Source organism: Notamacropus eugenii, chromosome 3 (assembly GCF_028372415.1).
Source record: "Notamacropus eugenii isolate mMacEug1 chromosome 3, mMacEug1.pri_v2, whole genome shotgun sequence".
In the NCBI taxonomy this organism is placed as follows: Eukaryota; Metazoa; Chordata; class Mammalia; order Diprotodontia; family Macropodidae; genus Notamacropus; species Notamacropus eugenii.
Window position 1 is genome coordinate 378,900,068 of NC_092874.1, and position 25,952 is coordinate 378,926,019.

Genomic DNA, 25,952 nt, shown 5'->3' on the forward strand with positions numbered 1-25,952 from the left:
TCAGTTCTTTCTCTGGGGATAGAGAGTATTTTTCATTATAAGTCCTTCAGAGTAGTCTTGGATTGCTGTATTGCGAGAATGGCCAAGTACTTCACAGCTGATCACCTTACAATATGGCTGTTACTTTGTACACAGTACATTTCACTTTGCATCGGCCCATGCAAGTCTTTCCAGGTTTTTCTTGCAGCACCTTGTTCATCATTTCTTATAGTACAATAGTATTGCACCACAATCACACACTACAACTGTGAGTCATTACTCAATTGATGGGCATTCCCTCAATATCTAATTCTTTACCCCCAGAAAAGAGCAGCTATTAAATATTTTTGAACATATAGGTCGTTTCCTTTTTTTTTTTTAATCTCTTTTGGGATACAGACCTAGTAGTTGTACTGCTAGGTCAAAGGTACCCCTATAATCTTAAGGTGGAGACGCAGCATCCCGGCTCTGCAAAAATGAGCCCTAAGAACACTTGTTACAGACATGTATAGTTTTTGTGTTATTTCTGTATATGCTGTTTTAACCCAATGGCACTGAAACGTCTTGGGACAACTGCCACCACTGAAACGAGAGGTTGTGTTCGTACTTACGCTACGTTTGTGAAGAGTATTAAGATCAACGCAGCGTCAGAAAAAGTAAAATATTTAAGAGTTGGAATTGCAATTTCCGGTTCTGGGCTTCCAAGGGCAGAAATGTCCACTGTTATTGGGACAACTTTTCAAAGACCTCCGAGCCAACAATTAAAGTGTCAAAATGCGGGGTTTTAGATCGCAGAGAGGAACTTTAAAAGGCCACTTAGTGGGCGACCCCCCGCCCCCAGCTTGGTTATTAATAGTAATAACGTTTACGCAGGACTTTCAAGCTCCCACAATCTGAGAGACTCTCCCCGAACCTCGCAACCACCTCGTTAGGTACGGAAGACAAGGACTCCACGAGGTTCAAGGAGTCGCCGACGGGCAGGGGCGGCCGGGGTGAGGCCAGGACTTCCCTCCCCACCGAGGACACGTACCCACAAACCCGCCGTCCCCGTCGGGGTCAGGGCCCAGCTCACGGAGGGCCTTCCCCCCCTTCCCTCCTCCCCCCCGGTCCCGTCCAGCTCGTGGCCCAGAGGGAGGCCGGGAGAAGAGACGCAAGGGCTGACCTTCCCGGGGTCCTTACCCTCCACCCAGAGCGGAACCCCAACGACACGGACCCACGTTTCCCTCACAGAATGCGGGGGCGGGGAACTTTAAAACCCAAGCACCCTAAAAAGAGCCGGCGCCTTCAGCCGGAGATGGAGTGGGGTGAAAGACTGGGGTGTCCAACCTCACACCCCGCCTCTGTCACAGGGGGCGGAGCCGCGCGGAGTCACCTGGGAACCAGCTCCGGGATTTGGGCACCGGCCTTCGGGACGGGGGGGGGGGGGGACGTCCTCCCGCGCTCGCGCGCTCCCACGCACGCACGCACGCAGGCCACGTTCTCTTCGCGCTCCACCTTCCCGGAATTGGGCGGACTCCAGAGCGCGCCGTCCCCCTTCGGGCGGAAGTTATTGAACGCCTTGCGCAACTTCCTGTTGGGGCGGGGAAAGTTGATTTATCATGGTCTCTCCGGCAACCAGGTAGGTGGGTTCTACGGGAAAGAATCGCCCGGACTCTGGAGGGAAGGAAAGAAGGAAAGGGCCGGGGAGGAGAAGCCCATCGCGTCGGGCCGGTGGGGCGGACGATAGGGAGGGAATTTGAGCGAATCCGTTGGCCGTCTGAGAGGAGAGACCGGTGTAGACGAAGCGTGCGGACGGATCCCGAGACGGAGCGGGCCTGGGCTGTCACTTGGCACGGCCTCAGTTTCCTGCTCCTTCCCTCGGGCTGGGTGGGCCACGTCGTCTCCTAGGCCCCTTCCCACTCTTCATCCCCGAGCCCCCGGTGCGCTGCTGCGTGTGTGCGGGGCACCAGGACAGCCCTTATTAAGCGCCTACTGTGTGCCAGGCCAGAGAGGGGGAGCAGGGGCGAGAACCCGCGGGGAGGGGGAGGGGGAGGAGAAGAGAGAGACAGAGCTTTGCCCTCGAGGGGTTTGTGATCCGCTAAACCAGCCCTGTGTTCGTGTCTCCTAGCCAGGCTGCCCGAGGCCTCCCCACTAAGGAGGGCAGGCAAGTCATGGGCGGCTTAGTTTTCACAGCTCCCCAGGGCTGACTTTCTCTTTTGCAAAAGGGGGGTGTTGGAATAGACTACCATTCAGTGCCAGAGGACTAATTCATGCCTTATTTCTGCCTGTACTGATGTGACCCTGGGCAAATTGCTTGACACTTCCATCAGTGGTGCACTTCCGTGCAGGGTTCTTTAATACTTCAAAGAACATATTCCCGGGATAAGTAGTTACAGCATGATGTGCCACTAGAAATGTACCTATTAAAAGAATATTGCCATTTTCTTGTTTCCTTTTCACTTGTATTTGGTTTTGGCCATTTTAGTAGGAAAGCCCCACTCGTGGCATTTTGGGTCACTTTCTCTAATTTTATGAATGACAGTATCCAACTCTCCTGAGACCGCATTAGAACTTATAAAAGTAATAGGTTTGTCTGGTTTTACGTAAAGAGTTTCATTTTTGTAATTGTTTATACCCAGTTTTAGTTTATGCATTGCAAACTTTGCATTTATAAATAATATTTTTTATAATCAACTTAGCCCACTAGAGGCTTCAGTTTTGTGGGTCCATCTCAACCCATACCTTTATTCATATAATCAACAGGCATTTGTTAAATTCCCATTGAGTGCCAGGCACTTTGCTAAATGGTTGACATAAAGAAAGGCAAGGAGGGTATTCACCTACTTTCAAGTAATAGGTTGGACCCTGGGCTGGTTACAGGTCAGGGTTAGGGTGGGGTATAAGGATAAGATAAAGATAAAAGACAGTCTGAAAAAGGTTGTTCCCAAAAGACCTAAGTTAAATAATCATTTTGCATTATTTGTTGCTCTACTCATCTCCTGTAACATAGATAACTGAGTTGACTATATTTATTTGCCTTCCATTTCAAAGCTCAAGTGCTTTATCAGCTTTACCTGAGCATTCTTTAAAGCTCTCAGGAACAAAATGTCATCACTGCTGTACAGAAGATGAAATAGTAAGGTAGGGGAAGGTGAGCCAACTTGCCCTCGGTCACATAGTCACATGATCAGAAACAGAACAACATACTCCAAGTCACTGCACTACCTGATGTCAGTATAGTGATAATGGAGTAACTATAAAGCTAAAGCTGAGCTAAAACTAAAGCTAAGGTGCCTGCAGATGACCATAACTTCATATATGTTGATTTCAAGAAAAATATGTAAGATCCTAAGATCATAGACCTAGAGAAGGAAGGGATTTCAGAGGGCATCTAATCTAGTCTCCTCATTTTACAGACGAAGAAATTTTGAGATGTTCAACAAGGTGAAGTGACATGCCTAAAATCACTAATATTATTTCCTTAAGAACTTGGTGATGTTCAGACCATACTTGTGCCTGGTAGTTTGACATTTTAAGGCCTGATCTTGTCTTATTCCTAGACTTAGTATAGTGGAAAAACCGTTGGAACTGATGTCAGAAAACCTACATTACTAGGACCAGCTCTGACATTTACTTGCTTTGTGATATTTGGGTAAATCACTTGACCTCCACTGAGCCACAGTGTTCTTATCTATAATATTGGGATAGTATATCATCTACTTTGCCTGGATCCAATGGTTGCTATGAAGATCAACTGCGTTGATGTGCATGAAGGTGCTTTTTAAACTGTAAAGTGCTATGTAAATGTGAGATGTTGTCATGTACTGTGTGGTATGATTATGTACTGAAATTATTATTCTAGGTGATAAAAATGAGAAGTATTTTACTAGTTAATTGTTATTTTTTAAGGTAAAAATGTTCTACCAGGTAATATATGTGTACTCCAGCAGCAAGTTTATTTGAATATATTTGTAACATTTATATATTAGAATTGAGATTTTATGGCAGGCTAAATTTAGCTTGGAAGTTTCTTGTTATCCATCAAGTTAAAAAATTTAATAAATTCTTTTTGATTCTAGTAGCATTCTTCCTGCCATCTACTTAAGCCCTCAGTAACCTGAAACTTGGCTAGTAGACTCCTTAGTGTCTGCTGGTGGCAGCTGAACTGATTTAAACATTACTTACCAGTAGAGTTTGAAATTCAGTTCTGTAAGCAGCTCATTTTTTTAATTAGTTAAGGTCTTGCCAGTACTAAGCACAGAGCCATAATAGCTTTGACTGTTTAAATATGGGTTCTTATTAGCAGTGAATTAAATATTTCCAGCATTTGTATAAAAAATTTTTTTTAAGATTGTTATACCAGAAAATATGTTATGAAACGTACTTTTTCAAAATTGTAAATTAATATGGCATTATAACCTAGTTCTATTAAAGTCTTGCTAATGTGAATCAAGGAAATTGTGTTAAGATCCTGTTAAGCAATTGCACATGTAGAGTTACTGTTGTATGACAGGGTTTTGGCCTCCACTTGGAATTTAGCATCTAAAACTAAATTTAGTTAAATTATTCACCTCCTAGACCTTTTGAGGGCCCGATTAAAAAGCTTTTTAACGGGGCAGTTCTAATCAGTACATTTTAAAGACTGGCTTTCCCTTTTTGTCCAATAACTATATACAAACTAGTTGAAAATTGCTTTCATCCATACTATTTTTCCAAGTCTTTTTTATACACAGTCATGCCATCCATGCTATACCAATTTTTGCTTAGCATAATTAAAGATACAGTATGAATCAGAAACATCCAGTGATCATATAAAAAAGTAGCAATACATGTGTTTGCATATAGATAAGCATCTCTATGTATTTATATATTTGTAGCAATATATATTTAAGTAAATGTGTACTTGAAAAGCTGAAATATCAATATGGTTATCCCAGACTAAATTCTGATTTAACTGCTTAATGTTTATAATTTGTGCTATATTTTCAAAGAATAGATGACTGTAGCTTTTATACTCCTCAGCGTTCTATGACATGTAAAAGGGCATCTGGAAGTAGTAAAGGAAGTTTAAATTGCTTCAGTTTATTCTATTAGTCATTAACTGCTTACAGAGCAGCAGTTTTTTTTCTACAATAGCAAGAATTGGAAATTTGCAAATTGTGATAATGTAGTAGTGATCTAAAGTACTTCCAATATCTCTTAATACTTCTTGGCACTTCTGTCCTTTATAGATTCTTTGTAAAACAAATGTGGTTTTTATAAGGGTACTTCCACTACCAAACAGAAGTCTGTAGCTTTGAAAATTCAGTTTTCCTTTGGAACATTGCAACTGATATAGAAAACCAAGAGGTTCACTGTGAGAACACGGGGAATTAATTCCAACTCTCTCCATTTACATAGCCAGTAGTTTTTATTTGTCACCGCTAAACAGCTTTAAGATATCTCTTGACTTTAATTGCTTTAATCTCCTGTTTGTGAAAACATTGCCCTGAAAATAAATATGCTGCTGCCAAAGGTTGTACGTAAGATCTTTGCAACAATGAAGTAAATGGAATTACTTAACTGTAATAATTTGTATGTTACTTTAAGAAATTCAGTTACTGTATCCAAACATAATTTAGAGGCTTAGTGTTTCTTACAGTTGAGAATCCATAGATTTAAAAAAGGACTCCCTCTGTTTCATTTTCCTTTCATTAAGAGTTCTCCAGGTTTATGGTTCTCAAAGGTGGTTCAAGACTAGGTATTTACAGGACCCTTTCAGAGGGGTCAATGAGGTCAAAATTATTTTCATAAGAGTACTAAGACATTTCAGTTTCTAACATGGTAAATATTGGTGGGCTTAACTCACATATACAAAAGTTGTTTGGGAGATCCTCAGTATTTTTTTAAGACTGTGAAACGTGCAGAGACCAAGAAGTTTGAGAGTTGCTAACCCAGTTGATGTAAAATATACATCTGAAAAAAAAATAGAATTATGGCACCTAATATGCTTTATAGATATTAGATACTAAACAATTCTTTGAAAGAATGATTTACATAATTTAAAAGGAAACATATCTATCACATTCTGTGATGCACACCTTTACTGTGTAGTTACTTCTGATTAGTTAATTTATGCCCCTCACCCTCCTAGCTTTGAAAACTTATGGCCCTTTTATTCCTTAGTAGCATCTCAATGGGTGAGAAGAATCTTTAAAGAGATTCCATTTTGTTATCAGATAATTTGTAAAGAAAGGAAATAGAACTTAAGTCACTTATTAAAAGTTGTCTGGAAAAGGACATTTTAAAATAAAACAAGATATTCAAATTATCATTGTCTTTCATTTACCCATTTTTTTTCCCTCTTTTCCCATCTACTTCTCCTCAGCTTAGAGAGCATATCACCCAGCAAATTAATGCTAATGAAACTTTGAAATTGTCATGGCATCTCAGTTGCTGTTTATTTCCGAATTGAAAAATAGAATTCCTAGCAAGAATTTGTTAGTTAAACAGTATGATAATCATATATTTAAAGAAAAATTAATTCATGAATAACATAGTGAAACAAGATTTGTTTCTGCATTGCAGTTGGAAAAGGGTGTGTGTGGTTGGACTATTAACAGCTAAAAGCAGGCCAAAGGTGCTATGTAAAAGGTAGAAAAATACATTCATATGGGAGGAGAAAGATTTTGCAAAACTCTTATCTCTGTCTTCTTGGTTTGATAATTATACATGAAATTATGAGTTTTGCTACTTTTCAGATATTTTTCTATTTAAAATATCTATCCTAAATGACACTTTTCTGATGAAAAGCCTCTATTTTTGCTGCATTTTGTTTTGTAGACCAAGCTATATCCCTCTGGTGTTATTTGAGTTATAATTATAATGTTACTGAGTTTATGCTCATAATTGTTAAATATTAACTGCTTATTGGTCTGTGTTGTTCTTTAGGCGCTGTGTAAAGTCAGGTAAACAGAGGCAGAGTTGTGGAAAGAATTCTGTCTCTTGAATCTCAGAGAATTTGGATTTAAATCCCATCTCTGTTGCTTAATACCTGTGTGATTTTTGGCCAGGTCACTTAAGCTTAATTAAGGGCATAATTTCCTCATCTGTAAAATGAAGACACTGTACTAAATAGCCTCTGAGGTCCCTTTCTAGCTCCAAATCTATGATCGTACAACATGATTCCTGTCCTATTGAAACTTTACATGTGAGACATTATAAACACAGAAGGATCTTATTAAGAAATACTAAGGACAGTTCTATTAATATTATAACTGAATAAATAATAAAGAAAAATGAAGTTTATTATATATATATATTTTTTCAATCAGGAAAAATCCATCTTCTCTCCTATTCCATGCCACCATCCCAAATGAGAACAAAATTAAAACAAAGCTCTTGTTACAGTCAAGCAAATCAAATTTCCATGTTGGCCATGTCCAAAAAATATGTCTCATTCTGCATTTGGTTTCTACACAGCTCTGTTTTTTTCATTAGGAATCCTTGAAAGTCTTCTGATTTCATTAGAGATCCATTTGTTACCGATAGCATATTTTTGGTTATAAGCCTATATCCTTAACCTTCTGAAATATCATATTCCAAACTTTTCACTCTTCTTATTGGTAGCTGCTAAATCATGTGCAATTCTGACTGACTCCTTGGTATTTAAATTTTGTCTTTTGGGGTACTTGTAGTATTTTGGTTTCCTGTTTTTCTGCCTTTTGCCTTTTCCTTTTTCCTAGATGACTAAGTGGCACCGGATAGAACATTGGGCCTGGAGTCGGGAAGGTTTCATCCTTGGCCCTTTTTCTTTGACCTGGAATTTCTGAGTTTTGGCTATAATGCTGCTGGGAGTTTTCATTTGGATGTTTTGTGTTTTTTTCATGAGATGACGGTTAGATTCTGTTTCCACTTTGCCATCTGGTGATCTGCAGGTAGTTGCAACTGTTGGTCTAGACTGGAGCCTGGGAGAGAGGTCAGGGTTAGAGCTGTGGATTTGGGAGCCATCTACTGAAAGGTGATAGTTGAAGCTTTGAGACTTCACCCATCTGCCAATTAATATCTGTGTCAAACAGTTCTATGACTGTACATATCATTCAAGTTATGTGAGCCTCTGTTGCCTCATCTGTAAAAAAAGGGGACAATGACTTCCCCTACAGGGTGGTTGCCATGATCATGTGAGATAGAAAATGGATGTAATAGGTAACTAGATGGTGCAGTGAGTATGATGAGTGCTGGAAGGGGGGTGTGAGACCCCCACAAAGATCAGGATACCTGGGGCAGATCATCTGGAGAAGAATTCACGGACTGAAGCATTGTTGAAGTCAGGGTAAACATTTATTACGCTTTTCAGCAGACAGGAGTTCTTAGGGAACCTGCAACCTTAGAGGGGTACAGGGAAAGTTTATATAGGGTTAGTCTATAGTATCACTTGTGCCAAATACACTAACGAGGTGTTTTGGGGTGGGATTAGGGAGTGGTTAAGGAGTGGTCAGTTCTTAAAGGAACATGCACTTTTGGTATCTACTGCACAGGTATTTTACCCAGAGTTCATCAGGAAATAGCCCAAGGAGGTGTGGTTTTAGACCTGAAATGTCACTAAATCAACCAACAGTCAGGGCTGGCTCAGAAAGACCTGGTTGCTCTCATCAGTGTAGACAAGATAAATGTAAGGGAGTACACGTACGTCTAAGGCTGGGATACAAATGATTGGTCATTGAGTAGCAAACGTTGTTATGACGCAGTGAACATTACACAGCTAGTTCAGACTAAGGAGTTCTATAGGTTCAGCTGGCTACTACAGCAGGAAGGGAGATAACGGTTGTTGCTGGGGCAGGCTGTGTCCTTGGGCTAGGGAGAAACTGCCTGGGAGAGTACTTTGAGGCTAGGGACAAATGTGATTTTTAAAGAGAAATGTGATTTTAGAATTGGGCCCCAAGCACCCCATCAGGTCTAGGGCTGGGCCTGGAGTCAGGAAGACTTGAATTCAAATTCATCCTCAGACAACAGTTGTGTGACCCCAGTAAAGTCACTTAATCCCTTTGCTTCAGTTTCTTCATCTGTAAAAATGGGGATAATAGTACCTACCTCCCAAGGTTGTAGGATGTAATGAGATATTTGTAAAGTGCTTTGCAAGCCTTGAAGCACTATAGCTAGTTATTATAAAGTATTTTGTAACTGTAAAGCATTGTGTAACTATAAGCTATTATCATTATCTTCTTTCTGTTAGAAACTGACTTCATCTATCAACTTAATTTTTTTTTCAATCTTTTACTATCTTGACCCTTTGCTTGGGCTCCAGATGCCCGTATAATATCTCATATCACATCAAATTTAGCATATCTACAGTCATCTTCCCTGTCCATTTCGTTCCTCTCCTACTTTGAGATTTTTGAGAACCAGAGAGGCTCAAATTCTGATTGTTCCTTCCTTTTCATATACCTTTCAACCAATGCCAAATCCTGTCTAATTTTCCATTAAAGGATCTCTTGCATTCATCCTTTCTTCTCAGTGCCCCTGCTACCACCTGTTGCAGACCTCCAGTTATTATTGCAGTAGTCTCCTAAAAGCTTCTGATATCTTCCCTGCAGCCTAACATACTGCCACCAGATTAATCCCTCTCAAGCTGATACTAACTCCGTCATCACAAATATTTATTGACTCCATACTATGTACATGTAGGGTACAGAAGCATACATCCCTGCTTTCCAGGAAATCAATCCATTTAGGGTCTTAAGACACGTTTGATAAGTACATTAAAAAGCAGTATATGATTAATGCCAAGGGAGCATTGTACATATGGCTCTGCCTCTTACTATCTGGTTTACTTTAGGCAAGTTATTTAACCCCTTTGGACCTCAATTTCCTCATTTACAAAATAAGGAAGTTGATTTTTAAGGATTTCTAGATGATTTCTAAAGACTAGATAACTTCTGAGGTCCTTTCTAGTTATAAATCTTTATATAAATAAATGCTGAACAGGTTTCAGGGAGTGAAAAATCATTTTTACCATAGTAATCAAGAAAGAGTTCTTAGAAGAGGAAGGAACTAAGCTGGGGCTTAAAGGATCTTGATAGTGGGAGGGAAGACATTGCAAGGAGACCTAGAATTAGGGATATCTAAATAGAGATCGCTTTATTTTTTCTTGTAAGAAAATTCTTTTAAGCTTGAGGTTTGCTTTTCTTTAAAGAGGCTTTCGTAGAATCTTTGGTTGTCACCCTATTATTTGTCATCTTGCTAATTGGTCACCTGTCGTGAGGTCAAAGACTCCTAGCCAGTTACCCAAAGCTCACCATGGCCCCACTGCCTCCAGGTGACTATATTTCTCCTTGAGACCCTTTGGAGGTCAGGAAAATAAGATGTCTTAGAACCTGAGAGCACCCAGCATCCTAGAGAAAAGAAGGATGTAGACCAAGCCCCTTCCTACATAAGAGACCTTTGTTCCACAGTGATGCCTCCTTTCCTTTTTGTTCTCATCTTATAAAAAATGAGGTCTTGGCAGCACCACAAAGGTGACCTAAGTTGCCTTTACTATGACTTACCATAACTAACTAGAGTGCAAGCCTAATTTTTTAAAACTAGTGCAGAGACCTGTCTCTGTGAAAGCCATGGTAGGAGATTTCCTGCTGCATTGGTCCTTGTGACCATTAGGAGTAATATATTCATGATGAAAGAATGAGAACATACTATACTGGGATGAAATGATTCATAACTATGATGTTATAAAAGGGGGGACTGCAGTTGCACATGAGGCAGAAAGAACATGACTCAGATATTAAAAACCTTATACCATGACCAGACATCTTCAGTAATAGTATGTGGAGGCAGAATGGTATGTTGGAAGGAAGTACTGGTTTTGGTCCTGGTTTTTCTGTCTACCATTGTAAACCTGCTCAAGATGCTTTACTTCTGGATTTGTTTGCCTGTTAGTAAGTTGAGGAAGTTGGACTAGATCAGAGGTTCCCACATTTATTTGGCCTACTGCCCCCTTTTAAAAAAACATTTACTCCCCTCTGGAAATCTACTATTTTTAATCCTTTAATATTTTTTAAAAAATTTGCATCATTTCAAAATAATATATATACATTTTTTTAAATGACAGATCTTACATTTAGTAACTTACTGTAAATTTGTGGGTTTTTTCCTGCATTGAAATTCTGGTGATGCAATATTATATCATGTAACCATATAGTATCATTGTAAACAAGTCATTACATGCACATATTCTGGCCAATACATGCAGGACTTAGCGATAATATGAGACATGCTTGCTTGCCAGTGTTTGCTGGTTGGTGGACTTGACCACTGATCAGTTATAACTTGTCTTAGAAACATGCTTGACACTGAAACTCCGGTTTCAAGGAAAATTTATTTAAAAAGAGTCCAGAGGAATTGGATGTTTCTGGCCAGAAGCTGGCTGAACCCTTCTTTAGGAAGGGAGAGTGCTGAATACTGAAGCAAGATGAGCTTTATACTCTTAATCTGGCGCAAATCCTTTCCTCCTTTAAGTACATTGGTTCATTCCTTGTTAGGCTTCATTCTTTTTTATGCTCATCCTATGTGCCCTCCTTAATATATTCAAGCATGTCCCCCCTCCTTCATCATACATTCCATGATCAGAAAATGGAGGAATAATTTTATGCAGGGTGTGTCAGTTAATGTGCATGAAGCTTATTAAATATGCACTCTGAAGAAAGCTTTCCCCCAGTCGTTGACCCCAGCCAGTTTAGGGCCTGGCTCCCTTTATCAGGAACTTTGTGGTTAGGCTAGCTGCTTCTCCTGAGAACTGATTGGTTGGTAATTCTTGTTATCTTATATCACCTTGAAACTGCAACATTTTATGGAAACCTAACTTTTAGTGTTTATCACACTTGCATTTTGTGTGTTTATTTAGAAAATAATGTAATCACTATGACCTTAACTCTGTTACACAACAGATGAAACATGTATGAGCAGTTTTTCAAAATTCTCTTCACTTCTTTCCTTATGCATCCACCACCCCTTATTTTTATTCAACATTTCCCAGCTGTACCCAAGGCTACTAACACCCCCTTGGATCAGTCCAGTGCCCCCCCAGGAGGTGGTATTGCCCACTTTGGGAACCTCTGGGCTAGATCCTCTGAAAATAAATAGCTAGTTAGCATACTGCCTCTGAGTGAAGCTTTGGAGGACCTGAGTTCAAATTCAGCCTCAGACATGTACTAGAAGTGTGATCCTGGACAAGTCTTAACTCTGATTATCTCCAAAAAAAAAAAGAAAAGAAAAGAAATAGCATTTATGAAATTACATTTCATTTTGTTTCCTCCAGCTTCTAAAATTCTTTGATGTTTTCCTGGCAATCACCATTTCTACTCCTAACAATATGTTAAATCCCTTTTTATGTTTGGTTCCATGTAGAAATGATACATTATGTGGCCTAACTTCACTACATTTCCTTTCTATTTCCCATTTAAATATGCACTCAAGTTTTTCATTGTCTAGAATTTCAGACAATGAATTTTCTAAGATTTTGAAGAAACTGTCATTCTTTTTTACTTGGTATAGTGAAGTTTGTTCCAGACTCTAATTACTATAGAATATTAGAGCTGCAGGGTACTTAAACATCACCTAGTCCAGGGGTGGGGAACCTGCTATCTTGAGGTCACATGTGAATGTCTAGGTCCTCAAGTGCAGCCCTGTGACCACACCCAAACTTGGCGGATTTGTTCCCCATACCTGACCTAGTCAGACTCCAATCATTTTACAAATAAATATGAGGCTCTGTGAGATTAAATATTAAGTGATTTGCCAGTAGCTAGCTAATTGTAGAGCAAGAGCAAGAACCTATTTTTTTTAAGCTCCCAAGTCTACTATTCTTTCCATTATATCACCCTGCCTCTATAGATATCATGCAGAAACTATTTTACTCTGAGGTTGAACAATTTGTTCTCGTATAATTTTAAATTGATGTGGGATCTAGCGCCCTCCACTGGAGTTGGGGTAGTGGGCATAGCATTTGGCTGGATATAATGATAAAATACTATAGGGCTCAGTTTTCTGTTAAGAATGCTAAATAGGGAGAGATTTTATATTAACTATATTTTGGCTTGAAATTCTGGGATGACCCAATGAACATCCTTTTTTAAAAAGTCAGTTTGTCTCCTTGACGTTTTCTGTTGGATAGCAGCTTTACCAATGACAAGAAAGACTAACACTTGTGGGCATAGAAATCAAACCAAGTAAGCAATCATGCTAAAGAAGAGGGGAGGGGAGAAAACATTTCAAAATCTTGAGTTCCCTAATCCAGATTCAGCTTGTTCACTGACAGACCAATTAATGCTTGTGAGATGTGAAAAAATCATATATTTCAATGTATGTTGACTTTCTGGTTATTAATGCAGGGCAAAACAATCCATGCTGTATACTCATAATAGTAATAACTTAGGATAAATGCATTTGGAAATAGCACTATTTGAAATAGAGCCCAGGAGATCAGTGGAGACATTATACCCTAGGCCTGGGCCATGGAAAGGAGTGAGGGGTAAGGGGCATTGTGTCATTCGCTGTTTGATCGTACAGATCCTGAATTTACCATTGTTTTTCCAGTTTGTGAAGTCTTATAAATAGAAGTGATAAACCTCAGCAATAAAGAAAGTGAAGCTGTCTTCCAAAAACTAATGCCAATAAATTCCCTAAGCTCTTAATTTTCACAGGATACACTGTAAAAGAAAGTGATAATGCTGGGTTATTTTTAGATGTAAGTATAGAAGTTGGAAATGGGAGAGCCCTCTCAGGATTGTCGTTTCTTTTCCCTCTCTTTCCCTCCCGTCTGTTGTAGTGTTCTGAAGGTTCATTCTTTGATTGGTTTTTTTACTTTTAGTATTTTCTAACATGAAATGATCATCAGTTGCTGCCCTAAGTTTTTCAAGAAGAGAAGTTTCAAGAACTCTTTTTTCCAATGGAACATTGTTTACATGTTTTGTAGTGATGTTTTTGAAAGGCAGCATGGTATAATGGATGCCACGATATGTTGACCAAAAACACTGTCAACTGTGGGCAGAGAAATCAAGCATTCATCCCAAAGAAGGGGGAGGGGAAAAGCATTTACAATCTTGAGTTCCTTAATCCAGTTCAGCTTGTTCACTGACAGACCCATTAATGCTTGTGAGATATCCAACTCACCAATGGGAGAAGGGAGCTATCTTGGTGGGGGAAGATTTTCCACAGCGATTAGGTTGCAGGGATGATTCAGTGTTTAAGAGTGAGGCATGTTAGCAGCTGAAACATAGTTTTGAAATGTGAAAGTCAGGAACAGAGCCAAGGAAGGGAACATGGCTGGTCATCCTGGGCCCCTCCACAAAATGGATGGTAGATAGGGATTATTGTGATTTTCAATTCTACAAATGGGTTGTTATTCAGTGTCTTTTATCAACTTAACTAAATTATAGTAAAAGGGAGAATTTAGATGTAGACAAATAGTTTCTCTAAGTTCAGGAAAGAAATCAAGATTGCAATTGATAACAATTAAAAAAAATTTTTTTTAAACCTACTCTTCGAATTTTTCTGGTAGACTTAGTCCTTCACAGCACTGCAAGGACCTAAAAAATTCCCAGTGGACTTTTGAGATAAAACACTTTCCACATCCAGAGAAAGAACTGTGGAATTGGATTGCAGAATGAAGCAGACCATTTACTTTTGTATTATGTTTTGTTTTATGGTTTCTCCCAGTCGTTTTAATTCTTCTATCCAACATGATTAAGGTGAAAATGTATTTAATAGGAACGTATATGTAGATCCTATATAAGATAGCATGCTGTCTCGGGGAGGGAGAGGAGAGGGGAAAATCTAAGATATATGGAAGTGATTGTAGAACTCTGAAAACAAAATAATTAAAAAATAAAAATAAAAACCTACTCTTCTGCCAGAGTTCAGCTATAAGAAAGGTTGAACTTAGATACTTGATATGATATGCCATCAGTCCTTTGTGTACCAGCCATATTCTTCCTTTCTTAGCTTTCTACTTGGTTACTGGCTCCTCTAGGTTTCTCCCTTTGCCTTGCTTAAGCTATTCCTATTTTCAGTGTCCTTGTCAAAAACAAAACATGAGAATTTTTGGTTCTTTCATGGAACAGGGAAAGCAAATAATAAATGAGATAAGTGAATCTCTTCTTTAAGGTTGGGGCATATGTAGGGACCTGACTTGTGATTTCATGTGTATTGGAAACCCTTGGGAAAGGAAACTCCCGACAGCCACGTGGGTCAGCACCTTTTCTGCAATTTATAGTCTTGAGAATAGCCCTAGACCTCCAGGAGATCCAATGACTTGCCTAGGGTCAGAGGCAGGTCTTCTTTGTCTTTATTCATTAAAACCATATTGCTTCTCATAATAAGTAGTGTTTTCCATTTCATCACATAATTATTTTAAAAATTTATTTATTTGTTTAATTTTAGTTTTCAGCATTTGCTTTTATAAAATTTTGAGTTCTGAATCCCCCCCCCCACTGCCACTCCCCCGCTTCTCAAGACAACATATGCTGTGATATAGGATATACATGTATGATCATATTAAACAATTCCACATTAGTCATGTTGCATCACATCATCATTATTATTATTTGCTTAATAAGCACCACAGTGTCCTTGGCACTATTAAAAACAGGGTTCATTTCAGTTTCTGACTATTGATATTAGTCTAAAGTAAATTGTGGGACACTAACCACATTGGCGGGACATTGAAAGCACTACAGTCTTTGCCAAACTTTCTTCTCCATGAATACAAAATTGCTTTGTGATTGTGACATCTTCTCCGAATATCAGGTTCTTTAAAAAACAAAACAGAAACGAAAATTGATTTTAGTCACCAATTGCTCTGTTTGTTTTTTATTTCAAATTTACACATAAAGAAGAGCATTTCCATATACATAGCAGAACCCCAAATGAGAATTTTATATGAAACTGAATCTCTATTTCATACTGCTTATTTTTTTAAGTGTATAATAAATTCCACGTATTACTTTCAAAACTGCCTCCTTGTCTGTACTTCATTCCTTCTGTTTTCTTCTTTGTACCTTTTAGTATTTCAAATATCTCTGGATTTGCTCTCATCATTTGTGAAATGGTGGTGATATGACAGTGCCCCCCAAAACTTGGCCTTCTCCAAGTTGAGGCTTCTAATTAAGTGTTGCCATCACAAATTGTGTGTTCTTAAGCAATTTGGGGGGAAAAAGCCAATTTAATGGTTCTGAATGCTACATGAGTTATATAATTTAGTTTAAAAGCACAGAACCTTGTTTCAAGGAACTAGAACTTAGGCTTTAAAAAAATCAAACCAGAATTATGTCCCTTCTTATTATTGACCATTGGAAAGGCAGCATGGATAGAAGGCTGATCATAGATTCAGAGAGATTCAGACATGCCAGCAGTGGGGCCAAGGACAATTCATTTAAACTCTCGGTGACAGGTGAGTTGCCGGTCTACATTTGTGAAAGGAGTTTCCATATGGGAGCACCTTATACTGATGAAATGCCTCTCCTACCCCATTCCCTAAAATGATATTGCATATCTGTGCTATGCTGACTGTATTTTATCATTTCATTTTATCTGTAATTAGATAAATGAAATTTCATGTTTCTGAAATTATGGTCCTTTCAGGATTCCTAATAGACAACATTCAAGGGTAGAGATCAAAAGAAAGGTTTCTTGTTTCATACAAATATGTCTGTGTAGAATGATAAGGAAGAAAATACCTTAAATAGGTAGGTTTAAATTGCTATTGTACTAGTCTTGACATAGCTTTTAAATGGATGTGCTTCATAATTTGAAACAGATTGGTTTTTGTTTGTATTCATATTGACAGTAGTTATAGTTGACATTTTAATAGATTTTTTTTATTTTTAAAAAGAGCAAATTGGGTGATTTTGAACTTTTGAAGTCATTTTCATTTTACCTATAGTGTAATTGTTCATTATAAATTCATGCTTATAAAGGAAGTATGGCTATAAAAACATGACTTTTTTATTTCTTTAAAAACAAACATAGGAGCAGCTAGGAGGTGAAGTAGATAGACTGTCATTCCTGGAGTCAGGAGCACCCGAGTTTAAATGCAGCCTCAGACACTTACCAACTGTGTGACTCTGGGCAAGTCACTTAACCCTGATTACCTCCAAAAAACCAAAACCAAAACAAAGAAATTCATATGTTCCAATGAATGTCCCTCCAAGCAGTAATGCTAAGAGGTTACTCTAGAGATGATACCAGTATTAAAAATTTGTTTAAAATTCCTTTCTAGGGATTTCTGTTAGAACCTGCATGCTGCAGTAGAAAGAATGCTAAACTTGAATTCACAGGACCTGAGTTCAAATTCTAACCATACTTCTTATTACCCGTGTGAAGTCAAGTAAGGCCCTCAAAGTAGCTGGGCCTCTTGTTTCCTCATCTGTCAAATGAAGAAGTTAGACTAGATGACCTTCAAGCTCTGGAGTTTTTTAAAAGCCACATAAAATCAGCCCTTTTAATATTGTAGTTATCCACATGTCCCATCTATGTTATTTATCAGATTGATTTCAATCTAGTTGTTTGCAAAAATGAAATTCACCTTCAAAGGATGAAGGTTTGTTGACACTGAACATACTCGAAGGAATGTGCTGCAGAGTCTGAAGCCCACTGCGTCTGTGGAGTAAGTTTCTACTTTGATTCATTTATATTTATTTTTTTGGATGTATACTGATATTATTTTTTAAAAATCAGTCTCTTTACCATCATCACCACCACCAATAAGTATTACTGTTATTCCTGCAGATGTATTTCCCATTGACTGATTGTTTTAAAACTTGTTTTTAGTAACTTTTTCTTTTTTACAAAGCTAAGGAAGTAAAGCGACTTCTTTAGAGCAATAAAAAATAACGGTCAATAGTGTCTAGGGCTTGGAAAACAGTCTGATGAGTTTATTGACTTAAAGGATGAAGAAGAAATGTAATGGTCTGTATGAAAGATTAAACAATTTTCTGAGGAAGATAGATGGTTATTTGGTAGTTACAGACTGAAGACAGGTACTAGTTTAAGCCTAGCTATTTGAGCTTCTTCCTCATTGTACTGCACAATATATTTCTATGGGGCAAAAAACTTTTTCTTTTCTTTTTTTATTTTATTTGTTTTCAGTGTTCTGCAATCATTTTCATATATCTTAGATTTTTCCCCCCTTCCCTTCTACCTCCCCACTCCTTCCCTGAGATAGCATACAGTTTTATATAGGTTCTACACATATACATTCCTATTAAATACATTTTCACTGTAGGCATGTTGCATAGAAGAATTAAAATGAATGGGAGAAATCATAAAACAAACCAAAACATAATACAAAAGAAAATGATCTGCTTCATTCTGCGATCGAGTTCCATAGTTCTTTCCCTGGATATGGAAGGCATTTTGCCTTAAGAGACCATTGGGAATTATTTAAGTCCTTGCATTGCAATGAAGTACTAAGTCTACCAGAAAAATTCCATGCACACTGTGGTTGTTGCTGTGTACAAAGTACTCCTGGTTCTGCTCCTTTCACTCAGCATCATTTCATATAAGTCTTTCCAGGCCTCTCTGAAGTCTTCCTGTTCATCATCAAGAAACTTTTTCTTTTGACCTGTATGACTTCAGTACAACTCTACTTATTTGTAACGATGCTTTCATCCTTGAGGCTGGCCTGAAAGCAGGAATGTGGGTTTTCTGACTAATGTTCAATAATTCTAACCCTTTTTGTGTTCTCTGGGGAAAAGGTTAATAAAGGATATAAATAACTAATTTAATTTGGAACTATACTCCCCAAATTACTAAAATGTATATATTCTTTAACCCAGCAACAGCACTACTAGGCATATGTCCCAGTGAAATAAAACAAAAGTCAAAGGTTAGGTCAAAGACAGAGGGAAAAGAACCAAATATACAAAATATTTATAGTAGGATTTTTTGTTATAACAAAGAACTAGAAAATGAAATATTTTTATACCACAAGAAATGATGAAAAAGACAAATTCAGAGAAACTTGGGATGATAACAATTGGAAGATTACAACAATGTAAAGCATAACAACTCTGAAAGACTTAATCAGTTACCCAATGCAATGACCCACCAGTGACCTTAGAAGACTGATAATAAACCATGCTTCCCACCTCTTGTCAGAGAGATGGCAGAGGCAGGGGTACAGTTTGAGACATGTATTCTCACACCCTGCCAATGAGTCAGTTTGTTTTGCTTGGTATTTGTTACCAAGGAGGGCTTTTATTTGGGGCAAAGGCAAGAATGGTGGGTGGAAGAGAATTGTTAGGTAGTGATCGTGATAACTAAAAGGGGGGGAGGGAGAAAAGAGCATCAATGAAGCATTAAAAATATCCAGAAGAAAGTTCAGAAAAAGATATAAACAAGGAGGCCAGTTTTGTTATTTTTCTACTGAATTTAATATATACTTTAGAAACTATAATAATAAAGTTCACAGTTTCATATAATCTTTTTTCTTTTTTGAATATTGAAATGTTCATCTTAATATTTAAGCTCCTAATAAAGAAATTTTAAATTAAAAAAAGAAAAAAATTACTTAATGCAAGTAACTACTCAATCATATGGATTCTCACTGACTTATTTACAAAATACTGTAATGTAGAGTACATGATAAAGATAGGCTTTTCTGTTTGTCAAGCTACTTCATTATTATGATGATTACTTTAGTTATTATAATAATTAAAATGATAGTTATAGGATTATAGACCTAAAACTGGAAGAGGACCCAGAGGTTATCTAGTCCAACTTCCTCATTTTATAGATGAGGAGCATGAAATCTAAGGTGATTAAGTGACTTGCCCAAGGTCACACAGATGGAAAGTGTGACCATGTGTCAGAATCTGGTCTTCTGTGTAACTATGGAGATGCTTTTGCAGGATATCACTGACCCTGAGATCATGATCTGTGTGAAGTTTTCTGGGATTATCTGCATAGTATTCTGATAAAAAGACCCCAGGAGATGAAGGAGAAGGCAGGGTACAGCATGTGACCATGTCTTCCATCTTGGGAACATATGATGAAATGGTGGAGCCCAGATGACCCTGTTCTTTCATTCATTCAGAGACATCAAACTGATAGTGATTGCAGAAGGTAGTATGACTGAAATGGTGATCAGGAATGATGAGGCTGTGTGCTACATGGACCTACATTTGGGGAGACTACCTCTAAGAGACGGATGAATGCCACTTGCAGGAAAGTGCCATGCTACCATCATTATTGAGTATGCTGCTACCATGACAAACCTGACGAGGTCAAATAAAAATTTTGTAAAAACCTAGAGGCCCTCATCACCAGTGGGCTGAAAGAGGACAAGTTCTGGGTGACTTTGATGTCGACTATCAGACATGACAAGGAGTCCTTGGGAGTAACGGAGTTGGAAATAGCAACAGCAAAGGTTGTTACTCTTACTACTGAAGATTTATGTCTCATGACTTTCTCATCACCAACTCTGTCTTCTAGTTACCTAAACACAATTAAACTTTGTGGATGCACCTTTGCAGCAAACATTGGCATGTAATAGACTTTGTCATTATAAGTGGAAGAGACTGAAAGGATGTGAGAGTGACAAAAGTGATGTGTGACTGCAGAGTTACATTCAACAGAAGCAGTGGCCCCAAGCAACATGACTATTAGAAGACTGAGCGGCAGCAGATTAGAGTGCTGATTCCATTCCAGCAGAGATCTACCAGGCAGGGGGTCCAGTGCTCAAACAAAAACTGACTCAAGTCTTCTGGCTTGTATGGCCAGGGAAAAGATTATCCCCTAGGAGATTAAGGATGCTTCCATTGACTGTCTCTATAAAGGAAAGAAAATATGTTGTCCTGTGACATTCACAGGGAGGGGTTCGCTCTCTTAGTCATTGCTGGCAAGGTTCTTTCCAGAATCTCTCTGACCCTTCACCTGGAAGATGGTCATCTACCCCAGACCTAGTGTGGCTTCAGAAAGGACTGATGTGGTGTTTGCTGCCCAACAACTCCAAGAGAAATGCCAAGAGCAGAACAGAGGCCTGTATACAATGTTCATTGATCTAACCAAGGCCTTTGATAATGTTAGTTGTGAAGGCTTATGGAAGATCATGGCAAAATTTGGTTGCCCAGAAAAGATCATTAGTATTTTATGCCAGTTTCATGATGGCATTATTGCACGGGTTCTGGATAATGGATGATGTTCTCAAGCTTTTTCAGTCACCAGTGGGAAGAAGCAGGGTTGTGTTCTTGCTCCCATGCTTTTAAGCATGGTGTTTTCTACAACAGGGATGAAAGTAGTATCAAGGTATTGATTGCAGCCACAATGTTATTTAACTTGAAAAGGCTACAAGCCAAGACTAAAGTGGAGGGAGAATTGATATGCTACTTTTTATTGGCAGATGACTGCGCACCCACTTCAGCCTCTGAGGCTGAGATGTAATAGAGTATGGGTCAGTGTTCTGCTGCTTGTGCTAATTTTGACCTGACAACACAAAGAAAATAAGAGGTTCTTCACCAACCAGCACCACACCATCCACATATGGAACCATCAGTGCCAGCAAATGGAGAAATTTTGAATGCTATGATGTTTACTTACCTTGGCAATATATTTTCCTGGATATATACAAAGATGAAAAGGTTGACAGACATGTTACCAGAGCCAGCTCAGTGTTTGGGAGATTCTGAAGGAAAGTATGAGAGAAAAGAGATATTAGGCTGCCTACGAAACTGAAGGTAGACAGAGCTGTTGTGCTGACCTCATTGTTGTATGCTTGTGAAACCAGGACAGTGTACCAGTGCCATGCCAGAAAATTAAATCACTTTCATTTGAATTTTCATTTGTTGAGTCATTCATTTTCATTTGTCTTAGAAATATTCTGAGGATCACCTGGTGAGATAAGGTGCTGGACACTGAGGTCTTTTCTCCTGCTAAGCATTCAAACTCTATTGCAGAGGATACAACTCCAGTGTCCTTCAAATGCTAGCTGTATTAATCAAATGCAAAACACAGTTTGCCTAAAAATCTATTTTATGAAGGACTTACATGGTGGTCAGTAGAAGTGATACAAAGACACTCAAAGTAAAGAACTTTGATATTTCTTGTGAGACATAGGAGACACTGGCATAGCCTGCCCAGCATGGCATGCCCACATCAAAGAAGAAGCTGTGTGGAATGAGCAAAGAAGAATTGCAGTAGCTCAAAAGAAACATAAGATGTGAAAATTTAGAGTTATCTCCATTTTGAATGTTCATACAGGCTATTTGTGTCCAACCTGTGGTAAAATCTTCTGAGCTATTGGTCTGATCAGCTGCATTGTACGTTGACCCTGACTTAATGATTTCCTCTTCCAGTATGAGGGACAACATCTGACCCCCCTCTCCAGTGGCTAAGTAGGATAAAGCCATTTTCTGCCATGGTAGCCACAAGTGACAGCATTGGCTGCGGTATTTCTGGTAGACAGTTCTTCCTATTTCTTCCTGTTTTCCCTCACCCCTGGAGCTTCCTGTCTCCCCCTTTTTTCTTTCTGCCATTGGCATGATACAGTGGAAAGGAACTGAATTTGGAATCAGAGGATCTATGTCTGAGTCCTAGCTCTGCTGCTTACACTTGTGTGTGTCTTTGGACAATTTATTTAACCCTTCCATGTTGATAAAATGAGGTTATTGGACTAGATGGCTTCTGAGATCCCTTCCAGTGCTAAATCTATGGTCCTGTGTTAATGAGTTTAATTCTAAATTTCATATCCCTGTGTAATATTCTTAAAATATTATCCTTACAATCCGGATCTATGCCTAATGTCAGCACCTATCTTTTTAGGATATTGCTTGAATCACACACCTATAATAATATTTAGAGCAATAAAAATTGTAGCATTACGGCAAACAAAATTATTTGCTTAAACATGAGGTTATTATGTAAAGCATCATCAGATCGATAGGTATGAACTCAGAATCATGAAAAAACTATCAATAACCTATTTCTTGTACTAACATATAGCAAATAATTGTGTAAACCATTTGAATTCAAAGTGTTCTCATAACCACAAGTATCTAAGTGAAGTTCAGCATAAACATTTTACATAACAATATATCCATGTTAGCAGCAGATAGACTATGGAAGACAAGCTAGTCTGGAAGTCTTATAAGTCACATCTTCTAAAAAAAAAGAACATTTGGACTAAACAAGACTTTACTGGAATGATCACTGGTAGAATAATTCTAATATGTAACCAAGAAGTAGAATAAAATTATGTTGGAAATATATTTGAAAAAGTTGAAAAATATGTTCAGTAGCCACAGGATAGTAGTCTGCCCGTTATGGGAAAAGTTGCAGAATGAAATATAATTTCCAGAGTGGGAAGTCAAATTCCCTTTCTGAGGCAAAAGCAAAAACAAAAAACACAAATTAGAATCCAAAAAACTAAAATAATGCCCAGATTTTATAAACTGTCCTGGTAAGGAAGGACCACAGTTACATTTATACCAAGAAATTCAACAAATTCCAGGAAAAAAAAAAGATGTAAAATTCCAGCCAGCTTCACAAAAAAGAAAGTAAGGCTTGTTGTAGGAACCCATTTAAATTCAAAACCTATGCATAACACAGCATAAAATAACCTTTAAAAATCTATTTTTCCCATGATGGGAGATCCATCCACATACCACATTCCATATTCCCTTCCAGAGACCTTTTACCCCAAATCTCTGTAAATAATCCCCAAAACCTTTCCACAGATCATGAATTTGTTGACCAGTAGGATCTTTGGAAAGAGTCTGCATCGCCATGGTTACACTGAAGCAGCGTCAGATTCTGATTCAGACTTATATAATAATAATAATAATAGCTAGTATTTATACTGTATAGCCCTTTAAGATTTTCATGGTACTGTGTGTAAACTAACTCATTTAATCCTCATGACACCTCTATGAGATAGGTACTATTATTATTATCATAACCATTTTACAGATGAAGAAACTAAGTTTAGCAGAGGTCAGGGTGATTTGCCCAAGGTCACACAGTTGGTAACTGTCTGAGGTAGGAGTGAAATTGGCATAAAGAACAATAAATGAACCTAATTGCAGAGCCAGTGCTCTTTCTACTGTACTAAATTTCCTCCTAGATAAATATTTGGATCATAATCTTCTAAAGAGCCAGAATATGGGGGAGGAGCCAAGATGGCGGAGTAGAAAGACACACATATGCTAGCTCTGAACCCACAGCCCATAAAATATCTGTAAAGAAGAACTCCCAACAAATTCTGGAGCAGCAGAAGCCACAGAACAACGGAGCAGAGGAGATTTCTGTTCCAGAGAGCCCTGAAAACCTGACACAAAAGGTTCGTAGCACACCAGACCAGAGTGGAGCCCAGCCCTGCCTTGGCCGTGTGGCACCGAGAGGAGCAGATCCCAGCAGGCTTCAGGGATGGAATCTCCAGCGGCCGCGCAGGTCCCTCCACCCACAAGTGGTGGGGGTCGGTGAGAGAGTCTTTTTGGGCGACCGACAGGGGGGTGGGGTATCCCCGTGGCTTGGGCCGCCTTCGGAGGCAGCGGCAGGGGCGGCAGCAGACAGGGGCTCTCCAACCAGGCAGGAGCTCAGATCCATTGTTGAAGGTCTCTGCATAAACCCCCTGAGGGAACTGAGCCCCGTGAGGCGGCCCTGCCCTGACCTGAGCACCTGAACTTAATCTCACACTGAATAGCAGCCCTGCCCCCCGTCCAAAGCCCTGAGGCTGGGAAGCAGCATTTGAATCTCAGACCCCAAGTGCTGGCTGGGTGGATCTGGAGGCGAGGTAGGGGTAGAAAGAAAACCCAGAAGTCAAGTCACTGGCTGGGAAAATGCCCAGAAAAGGGAAAAAAAATAAGACTATAGAAGGTTACTTTCTTGGTGAACAGATAATTCCTCCCTTCCTTTCTGATGAGGAAGAACAATGCTTACCATCAGGGAGAGACACAGAAGTCAAGGCTTCTGTATCCCACACATCTAAAATAAATATACCATGGGCTCAGGCCATGGAAGAGCTCAAAAAGGACTTCGAAAATCAAGTTAGAGAGGTGAAGGAAAAGCTGGGAAGAGAAATGAGAGAGATGAAAGAAAAGCATGAAAAGCAGGTCCACACCTTGCTAAAGGAGACTCAAAAAAATGCTGAAGAAAATAACACCTTGAAAAATAGGCTAACTCAATTGGCAAAAGAGGTTCAAAAAGCCAGTGAGGAGAAGAATGCTTTCAAAAGCAGAATTAACCAAATGGAAAAGGAGGTTCAAAAGCTCACTGAAGAAAATAGTTCTTTCAAAATTAGAATGGAACAGATGGAGGCTAATGACTTTATGAGAAACCAAGAAATCACAAAACAAAACCGAAAGAATGAAAAAAATGGAAGATAATGTGAAATATCTCATTGGAAAAACAACTGACCTGGAAAATAGATCCAGGAGAGACAATTTAAAAATTATGGTACTACCTGAAAGCCAGGATCAAAAAAAGAGCCTAGACATCATCTTTCATGAAATTATCAAGGAAAACTGCCCTGAGATTCTAGAACCAGAGGGCAAAATAAGCATTGAAGGAATCCACCGATCACCACCTGAAAGAGATCCAAAAAGAGAAACTCCTAGGAACAATGTGGCCAAATTCCAGAGTTCCCTGGTCAAGGAGAAAATATTGCAAGCAGCTAGAAAGAAACAATTCAAGTATTGTGGAAATACAATCAGGATAACACAAGATCTAGCAGCTTCTACATTAAGGGATAGAAGGGCATGGAATAGGATATTCCAGAAGTCAAAGGAACTAGGACTAAAACCAAGAATCACCTACCCAGCAAAACTGAGTATAATACTTCAGGGGAAAAAATGGTCTTTCAATGAAATTGGGTGCTTTCAAGCATTCTTGATGAAAAGACCAGAGCTGAAAAGAAAATTTGACTTTCAAACACAAGAATGAAGAGAAGTATGAAAAGGTAAACAGCAAAGAGAAGTCACAAGGGACTTACTAAAGTTGAACTGTTTACATTCCTACATGGAAAGAAATAT

At 38.8% G+C, this 25,952-nt stretch overlaps 1 protein-coding gene across 2 annotated transcripts in view; it reads left to right on the forward strand.

Moving 5' to 3' along the window:
* Nucleotides 1-1,483: 1,483 nt before the first annotated feature.
* DHRS7B (dehydrogenase/reductase 7B) overlaps nucleotides 1,484-25,952 on the forward strand; it is a 68,496-nt gene continuing 44,027 nt past the window's right edge. The window contains exon 1 of one of the 2 annotated variants that reach the window (XM_072597606.1): nucleotides 1,484-1,597. In XM_072597606.1, the coding sequence (XP_072453707.1) occupies nucleotides 1,578-1,597 (20 nt within the window). In that variant the 5' untranslated portion in view covers nucleotides 1,484-1,577. The remainder of the gene's footprint in view (nucleotides 1,598-25,952) is intronic. The other variant, XM_072597607.1, reaches the window with a different exon arrangement.